The sequence below is a fragment of the Phlebotomus argentipes genome, unplaced genomic scaffold (genome assembly GCF_947086385.1).
Source record: "Phlebotomus argentipes unplaced genomic scaffold, Phlebotomus argentipes genome assembly contig_8, whole genome shotgun sequence".
In the NCBI taxonomy this organism is placed as follows: Eukaryota; Metazoa; Arthropoda; class Insecta; order Diptera; family Psychodidae; genus Phlebotomus; species Phlebotomus argentipes.
The window spans coordinates 437,587-455,998 of NW_026776151.1; the positions used below are offsets into that span (position 1 = coordinate 437,587).

The 18,412-nt window shown below is 42.1% G+C and overlaps 1 protein-coding gene across 1 annotated transcript in view; it reads left to right on the forward strand.

Annotated features, from left to right (window-relative positions):
* Positions 1–18,412, forward strand: part of LOC132261208 (homeobox protein homothorax) — a 195,082-nt gene that overhangs the window by 40,968 nt on the left and 135,702 nt on the right. The window contains exon 6 of the mRNA XM_059759868.1: positions 2,911–3,099. Within this exon, the coding sequence (XP_059615851.1) occupies positions 2,911–3,099 (189 nt within the window). The remainder of the gene's footprint in view (positions 1–2,910; positions 3,100–18,412) is intronic.

Here is an 18,412-nt window from a genome sequence, read left to right on the forward strand (position 1 = left end):
TTGACTGCAGTTTGAGACAATTTTCTTGGCAAAAATGTACGACAAAATGTATGAAAAATGGGCTTTTCATCATTTTCTATTCAACCCTTTCGAATTGAATATTAATTCATGTTCGCAATCAAATACGCCACTTGCACTTCCCATGGGCGATTATGGGTTTTTAAGTTGTTTTCACCACGCATCGTCAATGACGAAACAGTTGTCAACGAAGGGCGGATTCTTCAGCTGGAATAGCTCCACAGTGTCCTTTCTGCAAATGTCCACAGGACACAGCATTTATGGCTGACTGACATGACATGACAATTGTTGTATTGCATATTCTCCGTCCAAACGCAAACCATACAATTTTCTCCAATTGCAAATGTGCGGCTTTTCCCTTCGCGCTGCCGGATTATTAATTATTGACATATTACCGTCCGTTCGTCTCGCATAAGAACGGGAAAAGCCAAAATTGATGTTTCAATTACCGACAGAGAGAAAATATCCTCTGTGTGGCAGCGACTTTTGTCACCGAAGCGATAATTGATTGCAATTTATAGAGACAATTTATTTTAATTACACCTTACATTTCATAATTCCGTGGCGGCGGTTGCATTGAGCGCAAAAGTGAAGTGAAGAATTCTGTTTCTTGCACCATTTGAAAAATCTTAAGTATCCAACCGTGTGTCTCGTCTCCATCCAACATTTACGGCAATAATCGTGTTTTATTGCTTGGGTTATTAATGTAAACATTTCAGGTATTTTACGACACTCATATATCATTATCATCGAAAAATTTACATTGTTTGATCGAGATCGTGCCATGCTGATTATTTTATTAATAGAGACGTGATTTTATTATTTTTGCTCTCCTTTTCTTATCCTCACCGATAATGTGCAAGACGCAAGACGATCAGTGAAGCCAAAGGAGAAACACAAAATAATTATAAACATTCTCAAATTAGTTTGTGATCGTTAAACAGCCATTTAAATATCTATAAAATGGGTTTGTTTTTTTCTCGTGAGCAAAATTGCCTTTTTCTACCCATCAAAATCCTGAGGAAATTGTGACTTTCCTGGGAAATCTGACAGCTTCTTTCGTCGGGAAAACATGTCCGCATTTTTCTTTTTTGGTTTTTTTCTCAATTTGACGCTAGAAGTGGAGAATATTGGAATTTTGAGTGGCTCAAGATCAAGTTAATCCCTTAATTTATTGTCTTGTGCGCTTGAAGATGAGTGTCTGTGTGTGGTGCTGAAGAGCCTAACTCGTCTCGTTGTTGATGTTGTATTTTTTTTCTTATCCAATTCATCCGCAAAACATCCCAAAGCGAAAAGAGCCCACGAGACAGTGAGGAAGAATGAGAGGCGAAAGAGAGAGACTTTAATACTCCCCAAGTCAAATGGCCTCATAAAATTTAATATTTTTTCTCCTGTATGTCATTTACATATTTTTAGCATATTGTCAATGTATATGTTGTATTTTGAGCGACAATATAATAAAACAAGAATATGATACGATGCAAGGAATTAAAATAAATAAAATGAGCGAATAAAAATAACAATTTTCGGTGACTCGATGTCGCGCGTTGCGTGTTCAAATTGAATATTTCGCCCAAGCCATCAACGCTCGTCTTCCAACGCCGGGGAGATTCCTTTTTCCCCTTTTCCCCAATGCTCAGGAGGTGCACCTCTGAGAGCCCCGGAGGTTCATGTCACTCCATGGACATTGCATTCTATTAAATGGCACCTAATTACCATTCTGGACGCATTTCTGACGATTCCACCTCACCGCGAGAATCTCCGTTGCGCGCGGGATAAAGTGCAAAAAAGCCTCTTTCCCTCTCTCCCTCTCTCCCTCTCTCCTTCTCTCCCTGTGCAAATAAGCCACACACACAAAAGTCCCATACAGGCCTGAATATGAAATTCAAAAGGCCGCGATAGTGCCATTTGTGCCAAAGATACAGCTATTAGTGCACTCTTGCCTCCCTTTTCATAGCATCTCACCCAAGTCAAGTTGAGATATCAACTTGCTTTGTGACCATGTCAGACGGTGTCTCCTTCCTCGTGAGAGGCATTTTGCACAAACAAAACACCCACAAGGCGGGATTCTTGCTGTTCCGCCGCGCCTCGCACTGCCACCGGAGTGCAGAGATTGTCTAGGAGAGACGCAGAACAAGCACTATTTGTGACGCAGTCTTATCTCCACATATACCTTCCCCATTGTGCCAAGGCACACACAAATTCCAATATTGTTCCTCAGCTCTCTTGTGCGCACAGGTCTCAGGTTGACGACAGAGTTGAGACGGTGCAAGCGATCAGGGAGGAGAGATTGGAGTTTGCCGGCAAGAAAGCGCTTGTTCAGGACGCTTATCGAATGCTTTACTTACAAACTTAGGCGCTTTACACGCCGAGAGAATACTTAGGCAGCAATGGCAAAATATCCGTGAATTCACGCACGTGAAATCATGATTACGATCACGATGTGAGTAAAGTGGCATTGAGAGCCAATCCTTCTCCATTAGAAGACATATTCAATTGGCAGTTGACAGAACGTGAAAGACAATTCAAGTGAAGTGTATGTTTCAGTTGGAACATTCAACAGTAACTGTTTAGCACACGTTTTGCAATCGGTGGGATTCAATCACACAATTGTAGCAACGAGAATCATATGTCTAGACCCAAAACCGTAAGGTTTTGCCCCGAATACAAACCTTTTTGACCCAATTTACCGATTTAACCTCTGTCTCTGATGTAATTCAGTCAGGTTTAACCGCAAAGATTCCTCCTCAAGTTTGTTAGATGAACAGATTTGCCCTCTCGCGTCCCTGTTGTGTGTCTGTTGGTGAATTGGTGTGCTTGTGCGATGTTTGCTTGTTGTAAACGGATAATGTTATATATATATATTTTTCTCTTTATCCAACTCTCTTCCAGGTTCACGAATTATGCGATAATTTCTGTCACCGATACATCTCTTGTCTAAAGGGTAAAATGCCAATAGATTTAGTGATTGACGAACGGGACACCACCAAACCACCAGAATTAAGTGGTTCTGCGAATGGGGAGGGTCGCAGCAATGCCGATTCGACATCGCACACCGATGGAGCAAGTACACCAGACGTTGTGAGTACCCCCTTCGCGGGAGCACATGGTCCTTTGCTGGCGAGCTACAATGCGGTGGTGCACCCATGTTCGTAGTACGATCACGACCTTCTTGCAAAAACGAAGCGGGTGCTCACAATGCCCTGGGATAGTCGTCAAAACTTCGCTTAAAAAAAAACAAATTGCAATGCTCGAAATAAGAAAAAAAAATGTAGAAGAAACTGAAAGAAAAAAAAATGCCCAAGATACACTTAAGAAGACCTGTGTAGTCTTGAAGCAGGAAAGAATGAAAAAATGTGAGAAAGCAAGAGCTAATTGAGATGAAGGCAAGATGTGAGAACTGAAGACAAATCCAATTGCCAAGATGAGACGCGCGAAGTGTAAATAAGCAATTTTCCAATGAAATGCAATTGATGAGAAAAAGTATCTAGTTTAGATGAAGCCATGGCATAATTGCAAGTATAATCTACTAAAGCGAAAACTCTTGTCGCACGTTAGCACGAGGCTCCAAAATCCCCATTTGCCTGGAGATCCACTCACGACGCTCTTCCCGGTAAGTCGCACCGCACCAGCTCACCCACTGCTGGCCATCTGTTGGCGGGTAGCCTGGGTGAGTGGATCAACATTTCACCTTCCAGTGTGATGAGAGGCGCAGTGTGAAGGCGGTCAAACGACGACAGCTCGCGAAAGTCCCTTTGCGCGATCCTGTGGATGATGTTTACCGTGGAAAAGAGTCGTGATTGATAGAGAGAGAGAGAGAGAGAGGGAGATTTTGGAGACCTCGGCGGATTTACGTGTGACAACAAGTTTTGGATACGAGAGAAAAGTAACTATTAGTTGTAACGTAAAAAAAAGCAAAGAATTCTGATAAAAAAAACAAAAAAAACTTTTGTATGCAAAAAAAAACTCTTCAACATAGCCGAGAGAGCATAAAAGATGAGAGATCAGAGCAAATTATCCACTAATTTATCTCGTAAAATTGCGAAAGCTGAAAAGTTAAGTTTGAAAGAAAAAAAATAATAACACACACAGAGAGAAAAAAAAGGAAATGAGTGAAAACTTCGTTTTTGCAAGACGCCCATATAGCTCGCCAACAAAACCCGACAAATGATTTGGTAACAGTGCATAGTCATTAAATTTATCTCCTTCAAATCTATTGTTTTCCACAACACACATTCAACACACATTTTTCACCCACTCAACGCTTGATTTTTCTTGTGTGCATCAACTTTTTTTTGGTTTTTTTTTGTTCAATTGTTGCTGGAAAAAATACAAAATTTGTATTTTTTTTTCCACAGTCGCTAATTAATATTCCTTTCACGAGCATAAATTTAATTAACGATATCGATGATTTATCATATCTCGTACTTTCATTGTTGCGTTGAAATTTATGAGACATCGTCGCTCACTATTAATTTTTTTGTTTCCACTCATCACTTCCATACGAGAAGCATATTTTTCCCTCCTTCGCCACCCCCCTTCGGCCCCCCTTGACCGCCAATGTTCAACAGCAATACAGGCACAAATGCTAATTAAATTAAGAGTCAGAATCAGCATCTGCAGAAACCGTGAATCGTTTATTTTGTATATTTTATTTGGCCTATGTTTTTCCTCCTAATATTTTTCATTAATTACGTTTCAATTGCCGTGACGCCTAATTAATTTGCGACTGTGCGTTGTGTTCTTTTCATCACCATTTGTGCGCGAAGGAGGTGAAAAGTAGAGTTTTTTTTTAATTCACGTAGCATAATTTTTTGCAAAGTGTTGAGTTGTGGCGTGACGACAGGGGGAGCCACTGCAGGAAGTGTGTGTGTGTGCAGCAACGGAGTGGAAAAGTGACCCACTGTTACCAAATTCTTTGTCACTTTGTTGCATGTTGTATAGATTTTTGTACATTTTATTTATGATAACTTTTGATGACATTTCTGCAAGAGATTGAAACTACGCAAAACCTATCTCTGCAGCGCCCCCTTTTGACAGTTCTCAGAACATCTGAGACGCTAATCCTGGTTTCTGACACATAGATCACTGTGCAGGTCTTAAACCTGTCAAAAACGAAAAAAACCCCTTTACGGATTTGACATAGAAATCCCCAGATTTTCTCCACTTTCTTGACTCTACAGCATTTTAGCGAAAGATATCTTAATTGTATAGAAAGGAATACTTAACTCTTAATCTAATCGTAAACAAGATTAAATTATTCTCTTTAGATGGACTTTTAGGGTTTTACTAACATGTGAAAGTAAGGACATTGAAATCCAGAAACGATATACGTAATCTATGACTGATATGAAATATCTTCCCGATTTGGGGGGAAGATTGTGGCACGATTATGATACACAAAAAAACTACTTTAGAAATCAAGTATACGACTACCAATAGTGAATTCTGCGTGAGTTTCTTCACACTAACCTTGTCTTTGAATGTATAACTTCTCCTGTGAATTGCTCCCAGTGATTCAGCATTTGCGTTATTGGTTTTGCCGAATTGGCACCAAAAACATATTCCATCACAAATTGGAGGGACTTTTGAATGAGAATATTGGGAGGAGGGAAAGGACTCTGAGGGTGGACTTAGGATCATACTGAAGTATGATCTTGAACAGTATCAAAGTCTCTGGACTTTGAAGACGCTGAACATCTTAATGCAAAATTACACTCAATGAAAGCAAACAAAGCCCACTTTTGAGCCAATATCTCTCACTCTCTCACTCTCTCTCTCTCTCTGTGCACGGAAAACTGTTTTGAGAATAAAGCGTGAGTTTGTAGGAAAAGAAGAAGAAGAAGACGATGGCAAAATTTCTTTTCGGCCTTTTTGAGCGCAACAGAAATAGCAAAGAAAGAAGTTTGTAGGCATTAACCAAAAATATTCATGTATAAATTTGCAATTACTGTCTCATTTGTGTCTTTTGTGTTGTTGACTTCACTTTTATTTCCCGACCGAGACGAAAAGAAGAAGAAGTGTATGAGGATTAAGTGTATTGAAGGAGGGAAGCGGAATAAATAGAGGATTATATTTTTCTATATTTAAAGAAAACCTTAAGGCATGGAAATAGTGGCGAAGCATTTAGATGTTGATTGAGTTTCTTTTCTCCCCAAAAAAAAACGAAGAAGAAGAAGAAGAAAGAAGGTTAAAAGACGATGCAATGTGGAGGAATATAAAGACACGGTTCTCATTGAGATTGGGGATGAAGAAAAAACAACCCTTTTGACAGTGAAATAATTGAGAAGAAAAGTTCGATAAAACGACACACTGTGGAATTCATAGTTCAAAATGCAAGTATACGAAGAAACGAGAGTAATGTAATGATGTAAATGTTAATTGCAATCAACCTAAAGTATTTAATATTTAAGAAAGAAAAGGTATATAGCCAGATGAAAAGATAATTTACCGGCAGAGTTCGCTTGACTGTAAAAAACACAGCTATATGGGCATATTTCTATTGTGTTACTCTTTTTTTTCTTCATTATAAAATGCTATATATATATATACATATTCCCCCTTTTTTCTGCAAACCGAAAGTGTTTATTGAGAGGAATCCACTTGAGAAAAGCACTCGTCACTAATGTTAAGGGAATTATTGAAGGAAAAAAAAGAAGGAACACAACCACAATGATGAGTATACAATAATTAAAAGTCAATTTTTCGTATAGTGAGTTGGATGAAGAGTTGAGAAAAAGAAAAAAAGAAAACGATGAAGAGACGACGATGGCATGAAAAGGCACACATGAAGAGATTGACTTTTCAATATTTTAATTAGAAAACACTTTAATGCAAGAAAACATACAATTTGTGATTAAATGAAACTGATATGAAAAAATTTGATGGTAAAAAAAAATATGGAATCAAGATACGTAAATGTTGCTTCGAAAAGTGTAAATAGGACTTTCTTTTCCCATTTTCTATTCTATTATTTTTTTCCTTTTTGGCGATCTTCGTGATCGATAAATTTGAGGAGAAAAAAAAGGATTTTTTGAGCTTTATGCTGATCTATTGATGACGTGTTGTTCACTGTACAGTATTATATAAAATGATGGCAAAAGAAGAAGAAAAAATATGATGAGGAAGAAGGAAAAACTCTAAACAACCTATTGAGAAGATGGAGAATTACAATAAATAAATTAATAATGGATGATGATGGAAAATTATTAACAATACATTAACGTAATGGAATAATTGCAACAAATATACGTAAACATGCAGTATACTTATTTATATTATTATTCTTATTATTACCTATGATATAGTGACATAATTATTCTAAATAATGTGAAGAGAGAAGAAGAAGAAGAAAAAACACACAAGAATAAGAATAGAGGTGGAGACAATTAAAGAATAAATAAGAAATAATTTTTGTATAAAACAAACTGAATGAAACTTGTGAATAAAATTAATGTAACGAGGAAAATATGAAAAATTTATTATGTATTTAAAATTGTAGAATAACACAACACATCATCAAACACTTTGCATTCACCATAAGGAAAGAAAAAAAAGAAGAAAAAAAAAATGAGAGGAGGAAAGAGGAGATAAGAGAGTATGAAGAAAAAGAGTAACTAAGATTCTAATCTTGCCAACACTCAATTTACTTTATTTAATTTATAATTCTGCGATTGATAAAATTCCCTTTTGTTCTCATAATTGTTTTTCATTTGCTCCACCTTTTTTTTCCTTCTATTGTCTCAAAAAAATTGTGGAATTCTTTTTTTCCATCCTCTATATAATTATATTTGAATTGGTAGCTTTTTTTTTAATTATTTGAATATTATTATTGTCATGAGATGAAGAAGAACGTCTATAATGAAGATTATTAATATAATTTTTTTTGCCTATGATGATTAACTTATATGGAAGATCATTTTGTGATCAAGATTTCTTTTTAACCATGATGAAGAGAAAAAAGGAATAAATGTTTTGTTGTTATAAAATGAAACAGATCTGTGTGTAAATTCGTCTAAATGCGCTCTGAGATTAGTTTCGATCGAAGATCTTCAAAACCAGCACGAAATGGATGAGGAGCCGCCGATTTGCATATTCGCGAGGATCAATTTGAGCTCAACTCTGTGCGCTCCTGCTCACGCTTCGATCATCGCGAATTTCCGTTTTATGGAAATGAGTCCCTCTTGGCATTCCAGCGCGCCTCAGCTCCTCGAGATCGCACTGGGCATTGCGACGGGGCGCATGATCGTCGAGGCTAATAAGCAAAAAATTATTAATTCATTCGAGAAATATTTGGTGGCTCGAGGCGATTAAGAAGATGTGTTGTCTGTGCGCCGTCTTGAGATCCCCATTCTTGGCTCTCCCGCGTCACTCTCTTGGCCCGATTTACCCGAAACTCATCGCGCTCTCTCTCTCACTGGAAATGTGGTGTTTTCTCTCCGCAACAAAAGGGAATTCTTATGCCACACGATAGAAGTGAAAAATCCATACAACAAGCCGGCCCGGCATCGACACGCCTTCGATGGTCACGCAAAGCCACAAGTTGCGTCTCTTCTAGGCCTCTTCGATTGACTTTTTCATTCAACCTTTTTTGATTGTTCAATTAACGTGTATTTTGTATGTTTGCTCTCCAAGAGGTTGTGCTCTATTAATGCAGCACACTCCTTCTGGTCTCAACCGCAATACACCCGCGATAGACAGACTCATGTGTGTGAGTGCGCGCAGAACTGTCTTGGGGGACCGCGAAGCGTAAAGTGGGATTGAGTGTAATTTTCTGCATTTGTTAGCCCAGATGATGAAGGGGAGGATCGAATTTCTGAGTCACTTAATCTCATCATTACTCAGTATTTTTCAAGTCACGTGTTTTGTGGATACTGTCGATCATGAAATTCGACACTAATGCGTCGCCTGTGCGTATAAATTGCACTCAAGTGCAACCATTTGGGCCACATTCTCGAGACTTTTAGATCTTCTGTCATGTAATTGAGTATATGCATTTATTGCCTCTAAGCAGTGTTTTGTACTCTTACAAATATGACAAATCGTGAAACTGATTGATGATTGACTGGTGATTTTCAGTTCATCATGCTAACACCACCGCAATCTTCCTTCTTATTGACATTTCTATGTCGCGATGTGAAGATGTGCAGTGTCTCCAATGCTTACAGTTTTTTTTTTGCCGTACAGAGAAATCCTGGGAAATTTCAGCAGGAAAGTTTGGTTTCCTGGAAAGCAGTGGCTCAGTTTCACACAAAGCTGCCACGCCAGGCCATAAGGGAGGAATTTGTCAGTATCGCATGTGATGAGTGAGAATTAATAATTCCCTGGCAAGATGGTCTTTTTACATTTGATGGATTCCGGGAACAAACAGAAGGATATTACTATTGAGGGAAAAAAACTGGGACCGGAGAAAGTGAAATCTCTCAGCATCCACGGCGAGGGGTGTCTAGATGATTGGCAGTGAGACAAAATTGCCTTGCTCTCTCTCGTCTTCTGGGAAGGGCGCGGCGCATCATGTGAGAAGCACAAACAAATCTCCATTCATATGAATTCCTTCCATAACCTCCGTTTCAGGGCGCACACACAACCCCTCGGAAATCCCAGGGATTCTGGCACCCTCGATGGCAAGTAGGGGTATTTCTCAGGGCGAGAGATGTAGGGCTTTTTTCCGCGCGGGGTGGTGGCGAATTGAAAATGTACATGCGATGAAATACGATGCCACATTCCTCACAAAGCCCACCCTCACGGGAGAGCGTTATTATTATTTTTTCGTTTGGCGCGAAGACTAAATTGACGCCAATTACCAGTCAGCCACCCTCTAAGCCTCAATCTCCAGGGGAATGAATAGAAATGTTGACTGTGTGGGGTGGTTTGCTGAGTGTGCGAAAGGCACGCCGATGCGGAGCGATTCGTGGAAAGATGATGATGAAGTTTTCCACAGATGACGAGCGAAGGGTGCGTGCCCACGGCTTTGTCCTCGCAATCCCATGGTTGGGTGGAAAAAAAAGAAAGCGGATTCTGGCATGGCAACCCCCAATTACCGTTGCAGGGTGCGCGACAATCGTCACGTGAATATTGGCTGGATGCTGAGTGACTGCAAAGTGCACAATCCGGCCGGAGTGGGACGGAACCGGAGCACGCACGGTGGGAATTCGCTGGGATTGCCGTCAATGGGCGCCCATCAATCTTGTGTCGGGGTGAAATTGAAATATAAGTGATTTATTTCCCTACGCCTCGATCCACATGGGGCCCACCCAGAGGCACCCAGTCGCCGTGGCCTCTCAATTTCCTCCCAGCAATTGCAAAAGATTGGCCCTGGTCGAAGGGTAAATTCCACTCGTGAATTTGCCCGGTGATTGTCTCAATTTCTCTCACCACAGACGCTCAAAGGTGTCCAGCGGAGTTGAGCGCAGTTGGAGGTGTAGATGAGGTTAACAGGTGACTGTATTGATGAGTTTAGGGTTTAATTGTGGCTTTCAATCTAAGCACTTCACAACTCTGATCAATCAGAGTTCAGAGAAACACTGAGAAACTCCCACCAAAGCGACCAAAACACCTTAACAAATGCAATGAAAGTCATGAATAATTCCCAATAAATATCCGAGAGAAAGAGTCAATTGGATTTTGTAAGAAGTATTCAGACTGGAGATGAGAAATTCCCCAGAACACCCACAGTGAATGCCATTGCGTGTCTCCCATTCGAGGTGCTTTGATTTGTCTATCGGGCGAAAAGATCGGAGTTTTGACCTATTGTCCGACCCAGAGTGACATTTCTCATTGTGACTGACTCGTAAAATGCCTAAGGTGTCGGCACAGGGAGGGGGGATGAAAGTCAAATTGCAGGTGATTGCCTCTGCTCGTCATCCTGAGGATTCATTCTTCAGGACTTGTCCTCCATATCGATTCATCTTGAGACTTTGAATGTCTTCTCGAAATCCAACCACTTTTTTTTCCCTCACAACTCTCAGCCTGCATCGCGCGTCTTTGCTCTTTTGCTCCTTTGTCAGCCTCTCGCAGGGAAACCATATGGATTTGGTGTGTCTGTGAAGAGAGAGAGACAGAAAAAATGCAGCATCATGCGAGTGCCAAAAATTGTCATCTTTGCTCTGGGGTTTTATATGCACTTTTGCTGGCTTTGGAAGGGCATAAGAAGTTTTGAAAGAAACTCTCTGGAGATCTCAGCGGGTGATTGGATTGTCTGTCTTTTGGCATTCAGACAAAATCAAATCCATTCCCATGAAATTTATCGATTCCCTGAGGTGGTTTTCATGTGGATCTCTCGCATGACGTTCAGAGAGTCGCGCGTTATCGCATGGATTTGGGGCTCTGAATGTGATCGAAATGCCGCGTTTGCCATAAGATCTCAATTTTCGGGAGGACAATTGAAGCTTGTGTGGCTTTCTGAAGATCATTGAGGTATGACAGGGTTGGTCAGAGGGTTGATAAGTGCAGAAATGATCGCTTGGACGTCTTAAAGACATCCTGAGACGATCGAAGGCAGCTGCAATTGCCACAGTTTTTGGACAAAATGAATCACTTGCAAGCCTTTTATCCCATTTGAAGCAACGCAAAAGGATTCACAGTGAGGAAGAGTATTGCAAAGTGGACAGAAAAAGAACAGAATAAACAGATTTTCGAACACACTCTCTCTCTGGCCTGGCCAGAGTACGAGAAAAAGATGTGCAAAAAAGGCGAGAGACATGGAAGCATTGTGAATAATAAATTGGAATTCCTTTTACACGGGGGACAAACACTGTCCGTGTGATTTTGTTTCACTTTTTCGATGGAATGTTCTTCTTTTTCATTCCTGTCCAACCTCCTCACCACCTCTCGTCGGTGCCCAGAAATCTCACAAGACCACTTTTCGGGGGCCTAAGCAGCTTAAAGGTTAGAAAACGATTTGGTGTCCAAAGACACATTTTGTCGGGTTTTTTTTTCTGTTGTTGCCTTCTTTCTGGCCTTCTCGTCTCTCTCCTCTTCTCACCCGATGGAGCATCATCGTCAATGTTTTCTTAGAAAAATCTCTGGTATTTTCGGTCAAGCTTATACACAAGGCACACCACGGCAAATGCTCAAAATGGAATCCCTCCTTGGATATGGGCACAAGAAGACTTGTGGCGTGTTGTGTGCGCGCGAAGAGGGAGGCAAAGAAGGTCCGGCGAGTGAGTGAGATGGAGAGTCATTTAATGCTAATACCCGGCACAGCAGGAGATCCACAGCCTCGTCCATTTGGTGGAAAGTCTCCTCACCATCCAGCCGGGCGTCCGGAGCCACCCCGCATTTGGGATGGTAATGAGAAAATTAGGCATGATCGCGCCGATGATCAATAGGATGGCGTGTTTTCTGCGTCACCGCCGAAATGCCATCATCTCCATGCGGCCGTGAGAGTGCCAAGCATTAATTAATTCATGCATTTTGCGAGATGATGTCGCGCGCGATCACAATAATGGGCATCTCTGCTCTGCAGAGGCCCTAGAAATAGCTTTAAGAATGTCATCGCGATCGTCGAGGAGCGAGAGAGAATTGGCGAAAAATCGCAGTTTTACGCGCGCGTGAAATGGTTCACACTGGCAATTATCCTGAATAATTTAGTTGCAATTAGCAATTTGACGTCGTTAAGGCGGCATTGGTGTGCATTTTGCAATTTAACCCCGTGACACGGTGGACATGTTTATTGGTGATATTTATCGTCACCTTATGGGCCCTTGTGCCATTGCCACCAACTGACATCGTCCATCTTTTGCGCCTCAGACGCATCAAATCCTCGCTTTGCACACTCAGAGGAAAATTGGGCTGATGAAATCCAGTAGATTTCGGCACTTATTCAAGAATAATCCAGGTTGACAACCGAATAATGAGGATTTTCATCTTCAAGATGAAAACTATAATGTCAAAAACATACCGAAAAAGAGCCTTTGTCAGACTAAAAGACGATCAAGACAACAAAATTTAAATCTTAGAAATCACTTTGTTGCTAGAAAGTTGAGAAATGTATTGATTTTAGGACAGATCGAAGAGGACTTAAAAAATTGAATAGATTCTAAAATCTGGTTTAGGAAACCAATTTCAAGAACATATTATTTCTCCGAGTGCACAGTTTTCGGGGAGATCTTTGGGAATCCCTGTTTGAATCCTGTCTGTCTCTCCTTCTCAACTGTGGGCGATCGATTGCCGAGGCGTGCGTGATTGAATTGGTGTCTCAGCAGAGTGACACCTAAATTTGTCACAGGAACGCTGTCAAATGTCAGAAAAGTTCGACCCTGTCGAATTCCTTGGATGCAAAAATAGACAAGAAGTATCGAGAAATGGAGAGCGACGTGTGATCGCCACGACAAGCAGAAATCGACGCGCGAGATAAAATGATGGCACATCACGAGAAGCGCGATCCCATAAGACACCCAAACCAAAATAAGAACGAATAGGATGGTGGTGAACAAAGGTACGAAAGACTGTGAGTGCATCTCACTTGCATCTTCGTGCCATCTCTGCCCCGCCAAGATGAATTGGGCGCGTTGGAATGGCTCTCGCGATGCCATTTTAGTCATCGCCCGACAGAATTCCCTTCATTCATTCACATTTGCCGCGCGCACTTTTCGTGAATTGCACCATCAGAGTCTGAATTTTCCCTTCAATTATGCCTATATTGACACACACACAGCACACACAACATATAACATATCTTGTGCGGCTCAATGGTGATCATTATATTGCGCGATTGGGTTGGAAAGTGATCTTCAGCATTGGCGGTGGATGATAAAAACGGTCGGCAAATATTTTTGAGTGCGAGAAAAAGTGTAAGATCGTCATTTTCATCTTTTATAAAATCATTCCTTCATTCCATGGGCATAGAGATGTGGCAAAAAAGAGAAGTATCTCATCACCAGAGAGCGACTCCGCGATGATTCACACAGAGGCTCTCTTTGTATAGAAGCGATCGCTCTGTGAAACGTTTAATTAACCTTTTTATTTATAGACATTGAATGCGCGCGCATTTTTCGAAATAAATAACGATGACAGAAATAGATTTCATACATTTGTGGGATATGAAGATGGCCCACAAGGATCGCCCAGATCCTCCAGAGAGAGCGAGAGAGAGGAAAAGCCACCCAGAGAGTCTCAGTCGTGTGATATACGAGGTGTTTCCCGGCAATTCTCCTCACTGGACATCTTTATGCCGGCCAATTTAAATATTCATAGCACACACAAATGGTTGCCTCGTTGTCTGCAATGGACATCAATTAGAGTAGTTGCTCCGCGCGCCTCAAAGGGCATCGCGCGGGGAGTTTCTGGGCCCCGTGAGACAAGCAGGCGCGTTGAAGCATGCAGCAATAACAATAAAATTGCACTTTATGACGCACCTCAAATGGTGGCGTTTTTGCCCATCGCCAGAGCCTCTTCTGTCTCTGTTTCTCTGGACCCCCAGAAGATGCTGCGCGACCGGGAGAAGATGTGGCTGAATTTGCATTTGCAAATATGGTAGGCGTTACTAATTTGCTAATTCGCGACGGCTGAACTTTTATGATTTCAGGATCGAAAATTTTAATTTTATCTCCTCTTGTCCGGAGGAACTTCTGTGTACCTTTTAATCACTTTTGGAGCAACATTCCTCTGCCCAGGAATTTATCAATTATTGAAGAGAGAGAGATGGGCGAATGCACTCTTGGCCGTCATTCTTGCGCGCTGTGTCTCGAAAGTTGCAAGGTCGCGTGGTGGATTTCGTAAAACCTGTTTTCCAACATTAATTGTCTTAGACTTGGGAGGAAAATTTTTATGGTAGAAAAATTTGAGCCACTTACAAAACTTGGGCGTGCATTTAAATCAATATGTCTTTTGGGGGAAAGTTGCAAGGCAAAAACCCACCCTTGAGACTCGCTGATGCTTCTGGTCTGTTAGGAAAATTGAAAATTGCAGAGAAGCACCAACCCCTGTCGATGCTGAGCTTCCGCACAGTGGCTTCGCCTGCGGGGCTTTCAGAACTTCACCCACGATTTTATCCTCCCCATTTTTTGGCAAACACACTGTGTGTGTTTGGATGCCATTTTCCAGGGCTTCGGCACAGCATGAGGGAACTGATCTTCGCAATTTTAATGCGCAATCCCAAACCCCCGCGCCGAGGGTGCCTCTGGGGGGTGGCGACGAGCACAGCGACACGATATGGATCAGTAAGGATTCAGGATTTTCAAATTCACACTCCCCCGCGTCTTATCGCGCGACGTCCTGGTAATTAAATTTGTCCTCGTGATTTATGGCAGAAAATGTAGAGTTTTCGGTTGGGGGGCGCGCGCGCCACCCCGCTTTGGATGTTGTGTGACGGTCGGTGGGTGGGTTTGAATGAGGAAAAATTTTCACAGAGAGAGAGTGGAATTTCCATTATACCAACCCTCGCGCGTCAACACCGTCATCAGGATAACTTTCTGTCGCTCCTGTTGGCTCCGCCGAGCTTCCTCTGCACGGTGGATGCGCGAGAATGGCTGGCTAGGGGGTGGATAGGGCTCCGGGGGTGGGTCATGAGGTTGGAAATTTAAGAGTGTAGCGACACTGCGCGCCCACCCCTCGCGAAAGGTGTGGGGATGACTGTTTGAAATGATTAAAATTCTATGCTTCATGAGATAAAATAAATAATTTATATTAAAACGAAATTAAATTCCAAGTTTCTGGCTTAATGGCATTACGACGCCCGTTGATGTTGGGGAATGAACGACTTTCAAGTGGCCTTCCATTAGCAATAAATATTTAATACACTTTCATAGTTAATTATCCTGTCCGGAGGATAAACAATCTGCCGGCAACTTTTCATCCCGTGGACAATAAATAGGGTGTGGAATTCTGGGTGTCCCTTTTTTTCTACTCTCTTCAATTCTCTAAACGCGCGATCTGCAAACCTTGGCAACTCTGTTGCAAGGAAATTCTACTCTCAAGGATTTCCAACCCCACAAAGTCAACCCGGCCGAAGAACCGCAAGGGCTGCGCCAAAGTAAAACCGAACACCTCCCTTCGTTGCCACATTGGGGTGGCCAGAACACTCCTCAAATGGTTTCACATACAAATTCAGGATAATATTGCATTACCGCCCTGAATATTTTATACCCCTTAAATGCTGGATGGGCGCATTGGTTATTTGCTCTTTCTCTCTCTCAGCAAATATCACGAAACGTGCGCAGGAATGATTTCCGAACCCTTTTTTTCCCCCGGCGAGGGATGAAGAGGATCTCTCTCTGGCCCCCAAAAGCCTTCGATAGCCTGGGATTCACTTGATATGATGGTGCAGTTAGGGAAGTCTCGCGTTTTCGGGTGTGATAAATATTTAAAGAGTAGAAATTGCTTCTCGCCGAGGGTGGGTGTTTTCACCGGGAAATCCCTCCTGGCCGGTGGGCCAGGGGATGATTTACGGCCAGGACTAGAGACATCCTTGCGCAGGGGATGAGGTTTTTGAGTTAATTAAAAAGTCATTTTTGATGCAAAACATACGCAAAGTGGATGATTGTTTATGTAGGAGTTGGAGGGTGGAAAAAGGGTTAATTCAACACTCTCTCTCTCTCTCAGCTCAGGCCACATATTTGAATTATTAACCAGTGCAATATTTAATCCCTCACCAAGTGCCGTATTTTCACTTAAGGCCCAGCCTAATTACTCAGGGGCGCCAATTACTGGTCTCTTTAGGGAAATTTGATCTCTGCACTCATTGATTGATCAACGTGATCGGCGTTAAGTGAATTGTTCCAACCCACTCAGACATGCACATTCCATCTCATCCCCCATAGAATTTCCCGCCCCCCAATTGGCAGAGACGCGACAGAGAAAATCCCTTAATGAGACATTCACCTGCTTAGCGTAATTGTTGTTCCATATTCAATGCTCTTCAGTCAGAGGGTGAGTCGTCTGCAGAATCCGTGATTGTTAATTTGGTGCTCCGTCACAATTATTCCATCGATCAATGCGCGGCGATATCGATGATTTCCGAGGGTGTTCACGAGGACTACCCACGGGGGAGATGGCAATTAACTTGTTTACAGTGCTTGAGGGTGCGGCTCCAGTGACTTTAAGACGTCACTCAATTCGCCAATCGATTCTTGACTCTCCGAACTTTAACTTCTTGGGCGGCAAATATTGGTGGAAAATTAGTGAAAAATGTCCTAACACTTCTCCAAAGGGTTGCTTTTTTTCCTCCGTTAAGAGGTACAGTTTAAAACTCTTCCGCTTTGGCGTTTGTTGAATCAATTAAATAGGGCATGACTGTGAGTATACAAACAATCTGTGGGTATTTGCGTCTTTTGTGGGCTAAATTGAGGCGATGCGTCTTCAGCACACACACATCACAGAATAGCACCGAGGGCAATATTTGCAGATTTTGGGTGATGCATTCAAGGGGTGGCTTAGCTCCGCGTGCGTTATTGAAGGCAACTTCCTCCTAAGAGTTAAAAAGGAGGATTAATTTGTTTGCTTGTTGCTCACGCACAAATGCCACAACGATGGGAGATGAAAAGGAGACCAAACAATTGACGGATTAATTCACAATGAAGCATACGTTTTCCTCCGCAATTGTAGTGTATTTGCCCAGGGAAAAAGTGCGCCTACTTTCCATCCCCTTCTTTGGGGGAGGGTTTCTGTGGCCAACTGTGGTGGTGTGGGAAATGTTTCAGGAAGTTGTACGGTACAGCCGACTTTTCGGGTTGGATGTTCTAGGCAATTTTCCACAGTATTGACTCCATTGTCTTGGCACTCTGGCAGCCTTTCTCGGGGCTTTTCCGGGGTGGAGTCGCTGATACACGTGTAAGTGGAGGGAATCATCGTTTCCGCTTCTGTGAATGGCGGCAACGGTGGAGATGTCTATCATTTCTCTCCGCTGGAAATTCCACCGAGAGCTTAATGCTCTCTGTGTGGGTGAAATATTCTCAGGAAAATCCCACCCACCCACCCAGCCAAGGGGTGGCTGAGCCGACGAACCCTCGCAACGAAATTCATCAATTCACATGGAAAATTTCATCTCATCTCCCTGACTTTTCCCACCCCCGCATTCGCAGCATGCGCAAGTTTGGGTGGTGGAAATGTGTGTGTCTGGCTCAGCGATGTTAACATTTCTGCAATACCTCCTTTTTCTTCATGGCAATATCGCCTCTTTATCTCTTATCAATGCCCATCCCATGAGTATCGCCGCAGTGTTTGTTTTCATTCGGAAGTTCCACTTGTCTGCCAAGTACACGACACTGAAGAAGAAGAAAAAAACTGTGTTGGTCTTGCGTCAATATCGCGGTTTGGAAATTTTTATTATTGGCCCCTGATAAGGAAGTCAATAGCGCATACCCAGTGTGGAGACAATTTCCCTGAGAAATTGGAAATTGGGTTTGTAGGCAAAGTTGTTGTGCGGGAAAGTCTTGCTTTTTCCGCGCTCCAACTT